Genomic DNA, 17,408 nt, shown 5'->3' with positions numbered 1-17,408 from the left:
GGCCCCCACCCCTTTCGGAAGACCCCGCGCCCCTTCTCCCCCAAACCCCCTCCCTCGCTCTAGAGGGGATGCCTCAGAGGTGTCTGCCGGGGTGGGCGCGGGGACGGGAAAGGGATGCATTATTTCCCGCAGCGGGAGGCAGCCGCCTTTAGGGGGCGCGGAGATGACAGGGCGGGGGCAAGGTCACCATCGGGGTCATCCCCGCCCGCCCCCAGCCCCAGTCTCCCTCCTCGCGGCGCGCGCCCCTCAGGGAGTGTACGAGGTCACTTGGGGTAATGGGGTGAAACAGTCTCCAAACCCTAGGAGGAGAGGGGAAGGGACCCCAAAAGGACCCAACGCGGACCTGGGGCAAGAAAACACAGCGGGAGAAAGGAGTCGCCCCAAAACAGCGGGAGAAGGGCCGGGCCAGCCGAGGCGTCGGCTCGCCGGATGCACCACAGGGCGGCGCTAGAGGCCCGCGCGCAGGGGTGTGCGCTCGGCGGGTCGGGGGCGCGCTCTGCAGCCCGCTCCCAGCGGCGTCCAGGGGCCCCGCGACCGCCCCGACCCCGGCCGCTGGGGCCCCGCCGGGCTGGGCTGGCATCGACCGCCGCCCTGGCGAGAGCATCGACTTCTGCGCGGTGAAATGAATAGATCGGCTCCTAGCTCCTCGGACCCCGAGCCGCTGCGGTGGGGCTGGGCACCGTTGGTCCTCGCAGGCCGCGCCCCGGGAAGCCCCGGGAACCCCAGCTCCTCCCACGCCGCGTGCCTCGGCGGCTGCAGGAGCCCGACCGTCTTAGGCCGGGGAGGGGGCGGTAAGGGCGAGCAAAGGGTCTCGGAGCAGAGACCCTCGGGCAGAGAGGGCGGCGAGGGCCGCCCGGAGCGCACCCCCCCCCCCAGAGGGAGAGAGAGAGAGAGGCGCGCGAAGGACTCTCCGCCGGGCCCGCTGCCCCGAGGCGGACAGACAGACAGACAGACCGGCAGCCTGGTTTGGGAAGGCGACCGGTCAGAGGCAGGGCCAGGATCTTGGCTGTGGCCGAGGGACTTCGATGGGACCGAGCCTCGCGCGAAAGCGGGCGTGGCGGCCCCCAGGTGGCTGCGAGGGGCCGGGAGAGGCGAACCGCCTGCGCGTTCGGGACCGGTTCGCGGTCCCGCCGGGGTTCAGCAAGCTCGCCCCGCTGGCGTCTGCCAGGAGCCACCCAGCGGGTGTCAGGGCTCCCGCCGCAGAATGTCCCCCCCAGCCCAGCGCAGCCCTGGCCACGGCCCCCCTCCTCCGCCGGCAGCGCAGCCCCACGTGAGCGAGTCCGCAGGGGCGATAGGGGAGCTCGGTCTCCAGACAACCACCCCCTGTATTTTGTCCTTATTTCCCCCAACAGACCTGTCCCCCCTCAGTTGTCAGGCTAAATATTTTGGCTTGGCGGGAAGGGCGGAGAGAGCCGGAGGTCCCCGCAAGCCAATCCGTTTGGCCCTGGGGCGGGGCGGGCGGGGGCTGGGCGCGGCCCCCGTGCGCCCGGAGATAGCGCGCGTCTCTGCGGCCACCTGCCGCTCCTCCCGCCCGGGTGCCCGGCGGCCGCGAGGATCCGGGCCACTCTCCCGGGCCGGTCCGTGCCGCTCTCCCGGGCGAGCTCCCCCGGCTTCGGTTCGACTCTTGCTCCGGGTTAGCAGGCCTCCTGGGCTGCCATTTGCTCGCACCCTGCGAGCCCTTCTCCCTCCGGAGGCCTCTCCGCATCTGCTCTGTTGCAGTCTGCGTCTCCGTCCTCATCTCCCTGTCCCTTGGTTCAGACTGAGTCTCTGTCTGTGGCTGGGCCACAGGCTGCTGTCGGTGGCTGGCTGTGGCTGTCTTTGCGTCCCCATGGCTCTCATTCCGTCTCCTGCTATCTCTGTGTGGATTCCCCCTCGGTGGGTCCCTACACTTCCCTCCCCCTTGAAGCCTGCCTCTCTGTGTCCCTTAGGGCTTGCCAGACCCTTTTTCTTCCCGGAGCCATCTGCAGAAGCCAGGACTGGGCACGAGGCAGGGCTGGGACAATGGCAGTACCCAGGCTGGGCGCGTGGGTAGCACACCTGCTCCTGATCCTCCTCTCCTTGGGATCTGGCCTGGACACACTAGAGGGTAAGTCGCCCAACACTGTCTCCTGGACCCCCATCTCCACCCCTCCCACACCCCCCGGCAAGCCCGGAGGCCAGACAACTGAGTGTCCAGCCGGAGCACAGGTGTTTACCTCCTGCAACATGAAGGCTGTGGTTAGCTCTCAGAAGGACTTCCCACCAGCAAGGGCAGTTAACTCTCCCACATAAGCATTTCCTCTCAGCTCCCTGGGATGCGAGAAGGACCTTGAAAGAGAGATGAAGAGATGCCCTCCATTCCCACTTATGAAACCCTGATCCCAGTATGCCTGAATGGGAATGGCATGATGGAGGCAGAGTCTTAGGGCTCATGTCCAAGGCCACTGAACTCGACAGGCACCGGGATGGGATGGGTAGCTCAGAACTGGGCACCATGAACTAACCGAACCCATTGTGCAGACAGGGAACTGAGGCTCAGAGGACTGGGAGGGAAAGCTGACCAGTGCCCAGGGCCTGGTCCCATGGCCCCCATACTCAGAACCCCCACACTGGGATGGAGGGTGCCTTTCACTAGCCCTTCTGGTCAGAGGCTTCCCATATGCAGAGTTTGGGAGGGGTAGAGGATCTAGACCAGGGGGCCCACATGGGGGTTGCGGGGAGCCTGGTGAGGGCGGGGAGGGGGGACAGAAGCTGAGCGGCAGGATTCCAAAGGGGAAGGATTAAGAGCGCGGCCTTCCCGAACCCCACCATCGCCTTCCAGACTGAGACGGTTCAGGGGTCCGGCTCTGTGCGCCCAGCTGGCAGGTCCCGTGACGCCCTCAGACCAAGGGCTCCCAGGAGCAGGTCGGAGACAGGAAAGCTGCAAATGGGTTGGGGTCAGGGGTCCCCCGAACAGCGCTCGTTGGGAAGGCATTGCCGACAAGGAAGAGAGAGCCCTTCCCCTCCCCTCCTCCACTCTGCACCAGGACAGGTTACCACGGATGCCAGCCAGGAGCACGGTTGTCAGGAGGGGGCACGTCCCTGGGAGGGGCCCGGAGGGTGGCGTTTGCTTGTTTGGTCACAGGGGACCCAGATGTCCTGTTCCCAGTGCAGCTCTGCGCAGGGCCATGTCCTGAGAAGAGGCAGGCAGGGGTTAATCTGTGAAGGTCGAGGATTTGTTTTTCCAAATGACTCCCATCAGGGGAGCCCTAGAGAGGCAGGGGCATGAGGGAAAGTGGCATGTGGGCGCCTTGTAGGCCCTGATTGGCCTTTGCCTGGAGGGCTAGAAGTGTTTTCTCATTCTGTCTTAGGGGGGGAGGCGTGCGTGCGCGCCCCTGTGTACCTGTGTGTGCTCAGACACACACACAGGAACTGGGCAGAGCCAAGCACGGAGACCCTTAGGGATGACAGGGAGAAGGTTTGATATAAGCCCCAGGGGGCCGCCTCCTCAGCAGGGGCTGGGCAGGGGTGGGGGAGTGGGGGTGGGCTGTGGCAGAGTGCCCAGAGCCAGGCAGGGAGCGAGGGAGCGAGGCAGCGGAGGCTAGCCAGCCGGGCAGGCTTGCGTAGATAAAGGCCGAACAGATCAAGAATTCAGACTTGCATCTCCTGCTGCCGAAGGAGCAAAGTGAGAGCACGCTTTGGGCCCAGGTACCCAGCCCGCTCCGGGGACTGGTCCGTGGTGCCTCGGGGAGAGAAACGAAAGTGGGCCTGGGTCAGAAGAAGGCGGACACACCCCGGTCCCCAGGAGAGGAGTGGACTTGGGAACCAAATGTCCATGGATTCAAACTATGGTCCCGGGTGTCTCTAGCCCTGAACTGAGCGCCGTGGAGGGACACGGTGCTGACCAGCAGCGCCCCACCCTCGGGAGATCCCCTCCCTAGAGGGTGACAGGAACATGGACGGCAACTGTGGGTGCCAGGGCCGGTGCTGCCCAGCCTGGGGGGGAAGTGAGTGACTCAGGCCGGGATCGGAGGAGGCGGGCTGGACCTGCGGTTCGTGGACAAGCGCTGAGTGTGGCCAGGCCAAGGAACCCCGCCGAGGCTGGCGTAACTCCTGTGGGCCTGTGTGTGTCAACGCCGCGCCATGTCAGCCCGAGGGATTTTAAGTTTGAACTTCCGGCGATGGGGAGTTGGAACGTCCCTTCCAGCGTAAAGCAATGTGAGGAGCAGCCATGGAGCTCCCTCAGGCCAGGGTGGGAAGGGATGTATGAGGCGCTGGTCTCAGCCGTGGAATCCGCTCGTTGGTCAGACATTGACCGAGCACCGGTTTCGTGCCAGGCACTATACCAGGCACCACAGAGACAGCAATGAGTCATTCCGAGATCCCTGCCCTTCTGGAGCTTACCATAAACAAAATAAGGAAATTGTATATTAGCCAGTGTAAAGATTTAAGGAGAAAAATAAAATAGGAAGCGTGAGGCAAGGGGTATTTAGAAGGAGGGTTAGAGATGGCCTCATTGAGGAGGGGACATTTGAGCAGAGACTTGAAGGAGGTGAGGGACCATCTAGAGGGAACAGTGTTCTAGTCAGGGGGAACAGAAGGTGCAAAGGCCTCAGCTTGGCTGACCTGTTTGAGGAACAGCAAAAATGTCAGTGTGGCTGAAGAAGAGAGAGCAGGGGATGGGGTCAGAGAGGCCGCAGAGGCCTTGCCTGCTGGGGTAAGGACCTGAACTTGAAAGAGGTAGAGGAATGGGAGCCAACCTTTTTTGAGAAGACCCTTTGGCTCTCCAGGGCAGAACAGACCAGGAGGGCACCCGGGCGGCAGGGGGCCCGTCAAGCTGCCAGGAGCCTCGGAAGCCAGGGAGGAGGCCACAGCAGCGCCCTGCTCCCGGGCGATGTCCTGCTCTCGGAGAGGCTCCCCTCCCCCAAAGCTTCCCCAGGCGGGACCGGGTGCCAGGCCCGAGCTGCACTGACGGCCGCTGCCACCTGTGCCCACAGTGTGTCCCAGCCTGGACATCCGCTCGGAGGTGGCCGAGCTGCGCCGGCTGGAGAACTGCAGCGTGGTGGAGGGCCATCTGCAGATCCTGCTCATGTTCACGGCCACCGGCGAGGACTTCCGCGGCCTCAGCTTCCCGCGCCTCACTCAGGTCACGGACTACCTGCTCCTCTTCCGTGTCTACGGCCTGGAGAGCCTGCGGGACCTGTTCCCCAACCTGGCGGTGGTGCGCGGCGCCCGCCTCTTCCTGGGCTACGCACTGGTCATCTACGAGATGCCGCACCTGCGGGACGTGGGGCTGCCGGCGCTGGGGGCCGTGCTGCGCGGGGCCGTGCGGGTGGAGAAGAACCAGGAGCTCTGCCACCTCTCCACCATCGACTGGGGCCTGCTGCAGCCCTCACCTGGCGCCAACCACATCGTGGGCAACAAGCTGCGTGAGGAGTGCGCGGACGTGTGCCCCGGTGTGCTGGGTGCCACCGGCCAGCCCTGCGCCAGGACCACCTTCGGCGGTCACACCGACTACAGGTGCTGGACCTCCAGCCACTGCCAGAGAGGTGGGCCCCAGCCCAGAACACCAGCGGGGGTGGGCGCACAGGGAGGGCAGGGGCGGGTGGGGTGGGCGCTGGGCGGCCACAGGATGGGTCAGAAGAATTCAATAACTGAGTTGGCACAAGGCCATCAAGGGACCGTGCAGGACAACAGCCAGGAGTCAGGGAGAGGGGACGGGACATGTGCGAGGTGGGCACGGGGGAGGGAAGCCACGTGGGGCAGCGGCTAAGTACAAGGCCAGACGGCCTGGGCTCCGTCCGATCTTAGCTGTGCAACCTACCGGCTTCGCGCAGGGTGCGTGTCTGAGCCCGTCCCCTCATCTGTAAGGGAAGCGTGGGGTCGTTAGGGGCAATGAGCTATTCTCTCAGCATTAGACCAGAGCCTGGGCCCTGGCGGGGGTTCTAGGTTCCTGATAAAAGTGGTCCTAGCACAGGCGATCCAGGGCAGGCTGGCAGTATTTGGGGGGAGGGGAGCCGGGTGGGCAGGGAAAGGAGGAGCTCACTGAGGACAGAACAGTGGGGTCCTCCCTTAGCAAGTAAGGGGCCTGGAGAGAAAACAGAAGGAAGCAGAGCAAAGGGGGGAAGTGATGGGAGGAGGAAACAGAAGTTACAGGGGAGAACAGGAAAAGCTTCCAGAGGCTAGGGACAAGACCCGGCGTCCCCAACCCTCACCCAAAGCCTCAGCGCCACAGCAGAAGTGTAACCTGATCCCTTCTGTGTCCGCTGCGCCCCACGGCCCCAAGCCCCTGTGTTGGCTGTAAACACCGTGGCTGCTCGTCCTCTCTCATGTACAGTATCAACACGCCCTCGCTGACCCCCCCCACCCGCTCCCAGACAGGCTGCCACCCGCAGACTTCGCAGACCTTGGGCCCCCAGCCCCAACCCCCAACAGCGGCCACTTTGTGTGGCCCCCACCTAGGGCACAGAGCCAGGGAGGGTGGAGGCATGCACAGGTGAGAGGAGGAGGGGCGGCCCCTCCTCGCACACACATTCACAGGCCCACCGGCCCCAGGCCTCACTGCCCGGGAGAGGGGGCAGGTTCCCCCTGGCACCATGCCCAGTGACAAGCTGAGCACAGGGCCCAGACAGGACAGCAGGCTGGGGAGAAGCAGTCCTGGTAGACAAGGTCATTGCTCTGTCCTGAGCTCTGAACCCCCACCACGTGCTGTGGGCGATGGGAAGCCACAGAGAGGGGCCATGGTCCTGGTCCTCAAGAGCCCCATCTGGGGAAAAGCAAGCCAGCAACCACTGTCATCTGCACTGGAGGAATCCGGAAGCCGCCCTTCAGTGTTATCCCAGGGGAGGGGCTGGCACCGGGACGGGGGTGTCGGGGGGAGGCCTAACTCCGCACTCTGTCCACAGTGTGTCCCTGTCCCCATGGGCTGGCCTGCACAGCTGGGGGGGAGTGCTGCCACTCCGAATGCCTGGGGGGCTGCAGCCGACCAGAGGACCCCCGGGCCTGCCTGGCCTGTCGTCACCTCTACTTCCAGGGCGCCTGTCACCGGGCCTGCCCTCCAGGCACCTACCAGCATGAGTCCTGGCGCTGTGTCACAGTGGAGCGCTGTGCCAGCCTGCGCTCTGTGCCCGGCCGCGCCTCCACCTTCGGCATCCACGAGGGCAGCTGCCTGGCCCAGTGCCCCCCGGGCTTCACCCGCAACAGCAGCAGGTGTGTGTAGGGCATGGGGGCACTCTTGGATCAGTGAAGGGGTCCCCACTGGTCCGGGGCTCACTCCACACCTCCGCTTGCCCCTGCTAGCATATTCTGCCACAAGTGTGAGGGGCTGTGCCCCAAAGAGTGCAAGGTGGGCACCAAGACCATCGACTCCATCCAGGTGGCACAGGACCTGGCGGGCTGCACCCATGTGGAGGGGAGCCTCATCATCAACCTTCGCCAAGGCTGTCAGTACCTTCCTCGGGGCACACCTCTGCCCCCGGCCATGCCCCTGACAGTGACCCAGCTAAAGCCCTGCTTTCTGTCACCCTTGGTCCCAGTCCTCAGGGCCCCCTCCCTGCTACCCCTACCATCAGCACCTTCCCCCCCACCCCCGCTGCCAGCCATACACCTCCCCAAGCCGGCTCCAGCCCTGTCTTCCCTGGTTCCAGATAACCTAGAGCCGGAACTACAGCAAAGCCTGGGGCTCATCGAGACCATCACTGGCTTCCTCAAAATCAAGCACTCCTTTGCCCTCGTGTCCCTGGGCTTTTTCAGGAACCTCAAACTAATCCGAGGGGACGCCATGGTGGATGGGTAAGGGGTCTGACCAGCCTCTGACCAGCTCCCGCTATCACATGTCCTCCCTAACACTCCCAAACAGGGGGAGAGAGCATGGGCTCTGGAGTCAGCTCTGTGGCGTATGTGTGACACTGGGTAGGTTACTTAACTTCTGTGGTCCTCAATTTTCTCATCTGTAAAATGGGTTTAATATAACACTACTTCTTTCTTTCTTTTTTTTAAGATTTTTTATTTATTTATCTGACAGACAGAGATCACAAGCAGGCAGAGAGGCAGGCAGAGAGAGAGGAGGAAGCAGGCTCCCTGCTGAGCAGAGAGCCCGATGTGGGGCTCGATCCCAGGAACCTGAGATCATGACCTGAGCCAAAGGCAGAGGCTTTAACCCACTGAGCCATGCAGGCGCCCCTGACACTACTTCTTTCTTAGGGTTGTTGTGAATATTACTTACATTGTTGTGTGCAAAGCACTTAAAACAGTGCAGGGAACACACATATTCTATATCGTTTATGGTGACATCAGAGTCCACATAGGTCACCACTGCTTTCTGACGCTCTCAACAGCAGAGCAAGACCACCTGGGTTTGAAACCCATCCCCGCCACCTACCAGTCAAGACCCACCTATAACATAGCTAGGATTTTTCAAAACACGGAGAATGTTTTGTTTTATTTTTATTTATTTATTTAGACTTTATTTATTTTTTTGTTTGTTTATTCACGAGAGACAGAGAGAGAAGCCGAGGGAGAAGCAGGCTTCCTGCCTGGGGTGACGACCTAAGTCAGAGGCAGTTGCTTAACTGACTGAGTCACCCAGGCGTCCCTGTTTTATTTTATTTTATTTTGTTTTATTTTACTTATTTACAAGAGAGACAGAGAGAGAGAGAGAATGAGAGAGCACGCACCTCTTCGCGGGCTGGGAGTAGGGGGCCAGCAGAGGAAGAGAGAGGCTTCACACCAGAGTAGAACTCTAGAGGGGTTTTGAAATCACCAGCCTGAGATCATGACCTTGAGATCACCACCTGGAGCCAAAGTCAAGAGGGCGTTCAACCCACTGAGCCCCCCAGGCACCCCCAGAGAATTTCTACATTATCATCCAGCTGAGTGGTTTCTCACGTGTCTCCTAAACTGCCGTGGACCCCCAGGGGTACCCACACTCCAGCTGGAGAAGCATAGACCCAGGCTGAGGGCTCCTTCTCTCCTGTGCCCCCAGCTCAGCCCCTCCGGGAGGGGCCCATAAGGCGCTCGGGTTCCCCACCCCTTGCCTCCACCTCCCCTGCAGCGCAAGGTCTCTCCCCCACCCCCACGCCCCGCCCAGGAACTACACTCTGTACGTGCTGGACAACCAGAACCTACAACAGCTGGGGTCCTGGGTGGCTGCGGGGCTCACCATTCCCGTGGGCAAGATCTACTTCGCCTTCAACCCTCGCCTCTGCTTGGAGCACATCTACCGCCTGGAGGAGGTGACCGGCACTCGGGGACGGCAAAACAAGGCCGAGATCAACCCCCGCACCAACGGAGACCGCGCCGCCTGTGAGGCCCGACACCACAACCCCAGAGCTAAGGACCCCCAGAAACCCCGACGCGCGCGCGCGCACTGAAACACACCAGACACGGCCCCGGGGGGTGGGGGGAGGGGGCGTTTGCCCCCCACAAGGTGATAGGTGCTCTTGGGGGCCGCGCCGCGGGTGGCCTCCGCCGGGTCAGGGTGGGGGCTCGGAGCAGGCGACTCGGGCCGAGGCAGACGCGGCTGACAGCAGGTGTTTGGCCCCTCGCCCCGCCAGGCCAGACTCGCACCCTGCGCTTCGTGTCCAACGTGACGCAGGCCGACAGCATCTTGCTGCGCTGGGAGCGCTACGAGCCGCTGGAGGCTCGCGACCTGCTCAGCTTCATCGTGTACTACAAGGAGTCGTGAGTGCCGGGGGTGGGGCCAGAGGGGCGGGGCCAGAGTCCCCCCCTTTGTGGGCGGGGTCAGACCTGGTCCCGCCCATCTGTTCCCAAACGCAGCTGGGTGAGGGGTGAGGACAGAGCGCTGGGATGCAGAAAGGCAAGGAGCCAGGACCCCTAAGACTCACTCCCTTGTAGGGCCCACGCCTGGCTCTCCCTTCACCTTATTCACCCCTCCGTGCCTCAGTTTCACCTCAGCCGTGAAATGGAGAGGACAGTCAGGACTTCTGAGAGACCAGGAGAGGCGCCCCGCTGGGAAGGCTCGGATAATTAAACTTCAATTCACTATGTTAATGCTCTGTGCTGACCACAGGCTCCTGCCCCAGCAGCGGTTTGGGGAGCACCCACTAATTTGGCCGGTTTTATGCGGAGCTCTGCCAGCATTTCATTAAAAACTAAGGAACGGAAGGAGGCGGGACAGGCGAGGACGGGCTGGTTTTGCTTTGGAGAGAGCGTACTGACCATAGTAGGAGGGACCGTGGTTAGACCACAGGAAGGATCTCTCCAAAAGCGTGGCTAGGAATCAAAACAAGAATTCTTAGAGGAGAAAAGTGGGTTCGGGATGGCAGGCCGGGAGGGCAGCGTGGGGAGCATTTCCACGTCTACAGTCAACAGAAGAGGGAGACACCTAGCTTGGAAGCCTTCCTGTGGATTCAGATGGGGAGGTCTTCGTTTCCCACTAGCACAGGGCCTGGGGTGGGAGGAAGGAGGGCGTGTCCATGGCTCCAGGCCAGCTCAAATGGCCAAGGCTCTCCTGGGCCTCACTGTGAGGTGAAGGTCCCCAGCATGGGGAGCTGGAGGGTTTGCTAAATACAGACTCCTGGGCCCCATCCCCGCAGATTCCGAGTCAGTTAGTGGTGGGGAGAGCCCGAGAATATGCATTTCTAACAAGCTCCCAGGTAATCCTGGTCCATAGACCACACTTCAAGGAACACTCAAGTGGGCTAGCCGTGTGCACGGCACCCCCTGCCTGGCTCGTGCGGCTCACAGTCCACACAGCTGTACCCAGCTGCCTCTGGGCTCAGAAGGTAGAGAATCCCAAGTGTCCTTCAGGAAGCTCCCCTAGCATCATGGCCTCGCAGCCTGACTATGGCTTTGTGCTGGCTCAGACCTGCTGTGGGTCCTGGCCCAGTCCCAGCTCTCAGCAGACCCACCCACTGGGTGCTCCCAAGGAGCGGGTGCCTTTACGCACACTGGAAGAATGACAGTGACCTTCTTATGGTGGTTCAGAGAGGATGGGAGTGCTAGAAACTGGGCTGGGGCTGAGCCGCCCCTCAGCTCTAGGGATGGGGTGTTCAGCCCATTCCAGAACGCCACAGAGCACATAGGTCCAGACGCCTGCGGGACCCAGAGCTGGAACCTACTGGATGTGGAGCTGCCCTTAAGCCGCACCCAGGAACCCGGGGTGACTCTTGCACCCCTCAAGCCTTGGACACAATATGCAGTGTTTGTACGGGCCATCACACTGACCACCGCTGAGGACAGCCCCCACCAAGGAGCCCAGAGCCCCATCGTCTACCTCCGAACCCTGCCGGCCGGTATGCGGAAGACCTTGAAGGGGGTGGGAGCTGGATAGCCCGTTGGGAAGGTGGGAACCCGGGCACCAGAAATAGGGAGGCTGGGTCTTTCAACACCAGGCCCCTAGAGACTGGGAAGCCAGATGTTTGAGTCCTGGAGAGAACAGAGGGCATGGGTCTAAGGTCCTAGGGACGCTGTGGGTGGGAGAGGGCAGGCGGAATACTTGAGCCAATTCAAGGGCCTTCCAGGGCTGTGGGAAGGCCAGGATTCTGCGTTCCAGGAAGGGGAGGTTCCTTGGGAGAATGCGAAGGGCTTGGACCCCAGAGAAGGGCCATTACCAGACAGTACCAGAAAGGGGGATCCGCGGCGCCTCAGTCGCACCCCACCTGCGTCCCCAGCGCCCACGGTGCCCCAGGACGTCATCTCCACGTCCAACTCCTCGTCCCACCTGCTGGTGCGCTGGAAGCCACCGACTCAGCGCAACGGGAACATCACCTACTACCTGGTGCTGTGGCAGCGTCTGGCGGAGGACGGCGACCTCTACCTCAACGACTACTGCCACCGCGGTGCGCAGGGCAGCGGCGCAGGCCGGAGGGTCGGGGCGGCGGCGCCGGGGGGCTGTCCGTCTGACCGCGCCTCTTCCCCGCGCCGCGCCAGGCTTGCGGCTGCCCACCAGCCACAGCGACCCCCGCTTCGACCGCGAAGACGAGGAGCCGGAAGCCGAGACGGAGCCCGGCTGCTGCCCCTGCCAGCACCCCCCTCCCGGGCAGGTCCTGCCGCCGCTGGAGGCGCAGGAGGCCTCCTTCCAGAAGAAGTTCGAAAACTTTCTGCACAACGCCATCACCATCCCCAAGTGCGTCCCGAGCCGGGGGCGGGGACGGGGCGGGCCTGGCGGGCGGGGCCGGGGCCGGGCGGGCGGGCGGGGCAGGGGCGGGGCGGGGGCGGGGCCTGACGCGGCCCTCCCTGGTCTCCCCAGATCCCCCTGGAAGGTGACGTCCATCCATAAGAACCCTCAAAGGTGAGCCGGGCGGGACTGAGGGGTGGCGGTCCCGGGGCGCGGCCGCGGCTCTGACTCGCGCCCTCCCCAGGGACTCGGGGAGGCAGCGCCGGGCCGCCGGGGCCCTCCGGCTTGGGGGAAACACCTCGGATTTCGAGATCCAGGAGGACAAAGTGCCCCGGGAGCGCGCAGTGTTGAGTGGCCTGCGCCACTTCACGGAATATCGCATCGACATCCACGCCTGCAACCACGCGGCGCACACCGTGGGCTGCAGCGCCGCCACCTTCGTCTTCGCGCGCACCATGCCCCACAGTAGGTTCTCCCCCCCACCCGCCCCCACCCGCCCCCACTACTCTACCCAGGTAGTGCTCCAACTTTCGATGTCCCCACGACTCCAGTCCCCATAAGCCCTGAGCTTCCTGGACCCTCGAGATTAGCCCCCAGGCGCTTGGACGTGAAGCTGAGGGGCGGGGCTGCCTGCTGCTCTCTCCTGCAGGAGAAGCCGATGGCATCCCAGGGAAGGTGGCCTGGGAGGCGGCCAGCAAAAGCAGTGTCCTCCTGCGCTGGCTAGAGCCACCGGACCCCAACGGACTCATCCTCAAATACGAAATCAAGTACCGCCGCTTGGGAGAGGTAGGTACCCGCGGGAACCCCCAAACCCGGACCCAGACGGCATGTCCGCCCTCTTCCCAGCCAGCCGTTCTGCCCTGCCCTCAGGAGGCCACTGTGCTGTGTGTGTCCCGACTGCGGTACGCCAAGTTCGGGGGCGTCCAGCTGGCCCTGCTACCCCCTGGAAACTACTCTGCCAGAGTTCGGGCAACCTCGCTGGCAGGGAATGGCTCCTGGACAGAAAGCATCGCTTTCTACGTCCCCGGCCCAGGTAGGGGTGGCCTTGGTCCCAGATATGCACCCCCACAGCCCCAGCTGGGTCCCCAGCCACGTCTCCTGTGGTAGAAACCACAGGAACGTGGTGGCCACTCCACCGGGCCCCTGTTCTCACTTCCCATGGTGAAAACAGAAGTGTCCTCTACCCTCTGACTTCTCCATCTTTGACCCTACCATCTCCTGCCCTCTGACCACCAGAGGAGGAAGACTCCGGGGGACTGCACGTCCTTCTCACTGTCACCCCCGTGGGGCTCATGCTGCTCATCATTCTTGCTGCCCTTGGTTTCTTCTACAGCAGGAAGAGGTGATGATGCCCGGTCCTACCGGTCCCCATCCCCACCCCCCCCACCCCCGCTCCAGCCCTCATGACAAGGTTGGTCCCTGAAAGGTGGTATATGAGACCGGAAGAGAACATTCCTTAGAAGCGATAACATCCCCTGAGGGAAGCATGGGGGAGACCACCTTTCGGTCTGAGGGACCAACTTTCCCTGATGTTACCAGTGCAGGTCTTCCCCTCCGGGGACTCCCCAGTCTGGGCGCACTGGGAGTGTTCATTTGGTCACCGTGTTCTCAGCCAAGGCAGCAGGGGAAGAGACAGGAGACCTCACCGAGTGCCCTGGGTTGGTTGGTGCCAGATGCCCTGGGGCTGAACACAAGAGGGCAATGGAGGCAGAATTTTGATTAGCTGGCTTTTGAGGATTACCGGAGGAGGCAGGAGCCGCCCTCCTCCTGTCCTCCCTGTCCACAGTCTGTCAGACCCCAGATCCCAGGCCTAGGACAAAGACCCGCTTGGAAAGTGTCTAGGGCTCCCCAGGGACAGCCTGGCCAGGGACGGGAGGAAGGGACTTTGCTCCTCCTTGCAGTATCCCTCCTTCTCGTTCTCTGACATTGCTCCTTCCTTCCTGAGGACCCTTCCAGCCTGACCCCCCCCCACCCTCTTTCAGAAGCAGCACCCTGTATGCCTCTGTGAATCCGGAGTACTTCAGCGCCTCTGAGAGTAGGTCCGGGAGTGGCGGGACAGGGTGTGGGAAAGGGAGGCAGGAGGAGAGGAGAGGCACGCTCCCGGAGACTTTCTGAGACAAGGCGGCCTTGGGACCCAAGCCTTTCTGAAGAGGAGAGAGGTGGGTGGGGGCGTGGCAGAGGCCGTGTTCCCGCCCCATGACTCCCACCTCCTCTCAGTGTACGTCCCTGATGAGTGGGAGGTGCCTCGGGAGCAGATCTCCATCATCCGGGAACTGGGCCAGGGCTCCTTCGGGATGGTATACGAGGGGCTGGCACAAGGGCTAGAGGCCGGAGAGGAGTCCACGCCCGTGGCCCTGAAGACCGTCAATGAGCTGGCCAGTCCGCGAGAACGCATCGAGTTCCTCAAGGAAGCCTCTGTCATGAAGGCATTCAAGTGTCACCATGTGGTAAGGAAGGATCGGGGACACTGCCAGGGTAGGGTCCATAATTACGGTGAAAGTCACATGATAAGAAGCATAGGGTCAAGGATGAGGTCAGGGTACCATCAAGGTCAGGGTTGGGACTGAGGTAAAAGTCATGGTTGGGGTTAGGTTAGAGTCATGGTGGGGCCACGGCAGAATCACAGCTAGGGCTGTGATCCCTCATCGATGGGGGTCAGTATTGAGCGTCTAGATCATTATTAGGGTCATGATTGGGATCAAGGTCAGAATTGGGTGAATCCTGAAGATTGGAATGACGGGTACGATCAAAGTCATGGGTTAGGGTCAGTGTCATTGGCAGATTTGAATTAGGGTTACGGTCATGGTTGGGTTTAGGGTCAGGGTTGGTGTCAAGGTCAGGTGGTGGTCACAGTAGGGCAACATTTTGGCCAGGTGGGTAAAGGGTCAGGGTGTTGGGTGGACCGGCAACCAGGCTCTTTGTCCGTCCCAGGTACGTCTCCTGGGTGTGGTGTCCCAGGGCCAGCCAACTCTGGTCATCATGGAGTTAATGACCCGGGGGGACCTCAAGAGCCATCTTCGATCTCTGCGGCCTGAATCGGAGGTGGAGACCAGGAAGACCCTGGGCCACGGGGCTGGGGATTTAGAGAAGACGTGGGCACAGCTGTGGGGGGGATGGTTGGGCAGGAGTCCAACCTCTAGGTTCCTTCTTCATCAGCCCCCTCTCTTGGCCCTAGAACAACCCAGGACTCCCACGGCCAGCGCTGGGAGATATGATCCAGATGGCTGGCGAGATTGCAGACGGCATGGCCTACCTTGCTGCCAACAAGTTTGTGCACCGCGATCTGGCGGCCCGGAACTGCATGGTGTCCCAGGACTTCACTGTCAAGATTGGGGGTACAGACGGTGCCGGGCGGGCATGGGGCAGCCTGAGGAACAGAGGGACTCTCCCTAAGCTGGGCTGGGAGACTCAGGCCCACCCGACAGCCTGTCCATCACAGCCTCCCCGTCCAAGGCCAGAGGTCCTGGGCTGGGATGATCTCTCAGGTTCTTTTGAGCGCTCACATTCCAGAATTCTTGGAAGCTATGGAGGGGGAGAAGGCCAGGAGAGGTATCCCTGGGCCAGGGGCTGGCATGTGCTTCTGCTGCCCCCATCCCTGTCCACCCTCACTTTCCAGACTTTGGGATGACTCGAGACGTGTACGAAACTGACTATTACCGCAAGGGTGGGAAGGGGCTGCTGCCCGTACGCTGGATGGCCCCCGAGTCCCTCAAAGATGGAATCTTCACCACGCACTCGGATGTCTGGTGGGGGCTGGCTGGAGCAGAGGGTTTGGGGGATGTGGAGGTGGGGTCCGGGATGAGGCCTGGATGCGCTGAGCAGCGTGCAAGGTGCTGGGCTCAAGCCCTTCTGCGTGTCCTCCAGGTCCTTCGGTGTGGTGCTCTGGGAGATCGTGACCTTGGCCGAACAGCCCTACCAGGGCTTATCCAACGAGCAGGTGCTCAAGTTTGTCATGGATGGTGGGGTCCTGGAGGAGCTGGAGAGCTGTCCCCTTCAGCTGTAAGTCACCCCCCACCCCACCCCTTCCTCATCCCTGCTCTGTCTACCCACCCTGCCCCCATGACTCTGGCCCGCCTCTTTGGATGTGCTCTTGTCCGCTGGTCCCCAGCTGAGTCTTCCCCACTACAGCCCTGCTTACTCTCCTGGGGTCCTCCCAGAGGCAGGCTCCCACGGCTCCCTTGCAGCAGCCGGCCCCCTCTCATGCTGTCCCCACCCCACCAGGCAGGAGCTGATGCGCCGCTGTTGGCAGCAGAGCCCACGCCTGCGACCCGCCTTCACCCACATCCTGGACAGCATCCGGGGCGAGCTGCGGCCCTCCTTCCGTCTCTTTTCCTTCTACTACAGTCCAGAGTGCCGGGCGGCCCGCGGGGCGCTGCTGCCTGATGTCAATCCTGACTCTCTGCCCACCCCAGAAGAGGCTTCCTCAGGCTGCCGCCCCCAAAATGGGGGTCCGGGGCACTGAGGGGCGCCGTATTCCCCGGATGACTGGCGGAGAGGAAGGGTCCTGACCTTTGTGGCCATGAAGTGTGCAGACATTCACACCCCATCCCATGCTCAGAAAGGGCAGGGGGTGCCCAGGCTGCACCAGGGAGCAGGAGAGGAAAGATGGGTTGGGGGGCTCCGAGCGGACTCGCCCTTAAGGAGTCCAGAGACTTTCAAGATTTCTTCGGGAGTCTGAGTTCTCCACGAGAAAGTGAACAAGGTCCCAGCCCGAGTGGAGGAGAGGCCCCGGCCCTCAGAGAGGGGGGCCCTACTCAGACGGGGCTCACCCACCCGGAAGGGGGGGTCCAGAGAACCCCAGCCTCAGCTTTGGGTCTCCTGTGGACATGTGGCGCCCTCCGCACCCTGGAAACCAGCAGAGGAGCCCGCATCAGGCCTCCCTGTCCTTGTCTGGAATGCTGGGGGTGGGTGTCTCACCGCCCCCCTCTGCCCCACATCAGGTGCTGTGGGGGGAACCCAGAGACCTGGGTGAGCAGAGGTCCCAGCCCAGCCAGGTAGCTTGCCTGCCCCCTTCCTCTCCTTCTCTGAACCCAGGAACCCCCAAGATTGGTGCTCCTCCTCCTTTGTCCCCAGGCACATGCCTCGGTGCAGTTCCCCCCCTCCTCGAAGGCCCTTCCCCTCCACCTCCCTCCTACCCTTGGGTGATTGGGGCTTCAAGAGCCTTGCTTCCTCCCTGCCCTCGCTCCTGCGCGGCACCCCTGCCTCTCACGGGAAGGCTGGAGAAAACACAATAAATGCGGGTCTCTTTGTGCCCTGGCCCCGGGCAGCCCATTACCTCTCCGTCTATCTGGTGCTAACACGGGCTGAACTTCCTCCCTCCTCCTTGGGGACTTGACCCTGAGGTGGGGATACAGGATAAGCGCGCGGCTGT

At 62.5% G+C, this 17,408-nt stretch overlaps 1 protein-coding gene across 1 annotated transcript; it reads left to right on the top strand.

The window, feature by feature from the left end:
• Positions 1-2,001: 2,001 nt before the first annotated feature.
• On the top strand, positions 2,002-16,499 carry INSRR (insulin receptor related receptor). Its single transcript, XM_044266613.1, has 22 exons — positions 2,002-2,086; positions 4,956-5,507; positions 6,864-7,167; positions 7,258-7,400; positions 7,605-7,749; positions 9,047-9,261; positions 9,513-9,639; positions 10,975-11,213; positions 11,592-11,759; positions 11,851-12,046; positions 12,170-12,211; positions 12,282-12,502; positions 12,687-12,823; positions 12,908-13,070; positions 13,274-13,379; positions 14,020-14,072; positions 14,255-14,484; positions 14,969-15,079; positions 15,213-15,372; positions 15,654-15,783; positions 15,902-16,036; positions 16,259-16,499. The coding sequence occupies exons 1-22, from the start codon at positions 2,002-2,004 to the stop codon at positions 16,497-16,499; spliced, it is 3,903 nt and encodes a 1,300-aa protein (XP_044122548.1).
• The last annotated feature ends 909 nt before the right edge of the window (positions 16,500-17,408 follow it).

The sequence above is a fragment of the Neovison vison genome, chromosome 10 (genome assembly GCF_020171115.1).
Source record: "Neovison vison isolate M4711 chromosome 10, ASM_NN_V1, whole genome shotgun sequence".
NCBI classification, from domain to species: domain Eukaryota; kingdom Metazoa; phylum Chordata; class Mammalia; order Carnivora; family Mustelidae; genus Neogale; species Neogale vison.
This window is presented reverse-complemented; position numbering and strand designations above follow the sequence as displayed.

What these genes read in the sequence shown, in the direction of transcription:
- INSRR (XM_044266613.1), top strand. Translation starts at nt 2,002, where the DNA reads ATGGCAGTACCCAGGCTGGGCGCGTGGGTAGCACACCTGCTCCTGATC. An exon ending in GTACTTCAGCGCCTCTGAGA is followed by an intron (nt 14,073 to 14,254) that starts GTAGGTCCGGGA and finishes ACCTCCTCTCAG; the next exon opens with TGTACGTCCCTGATGAGTGG. An exon ending in CATTCAAGTGTCACCATGTG is followed by an intron (nt 14,485 to 14,968) that starts GTAAGGAAGGAT and finishes TGTCCGTCCCAG; the next exon opens with GTACGTCTCCTGGGTGTGGT.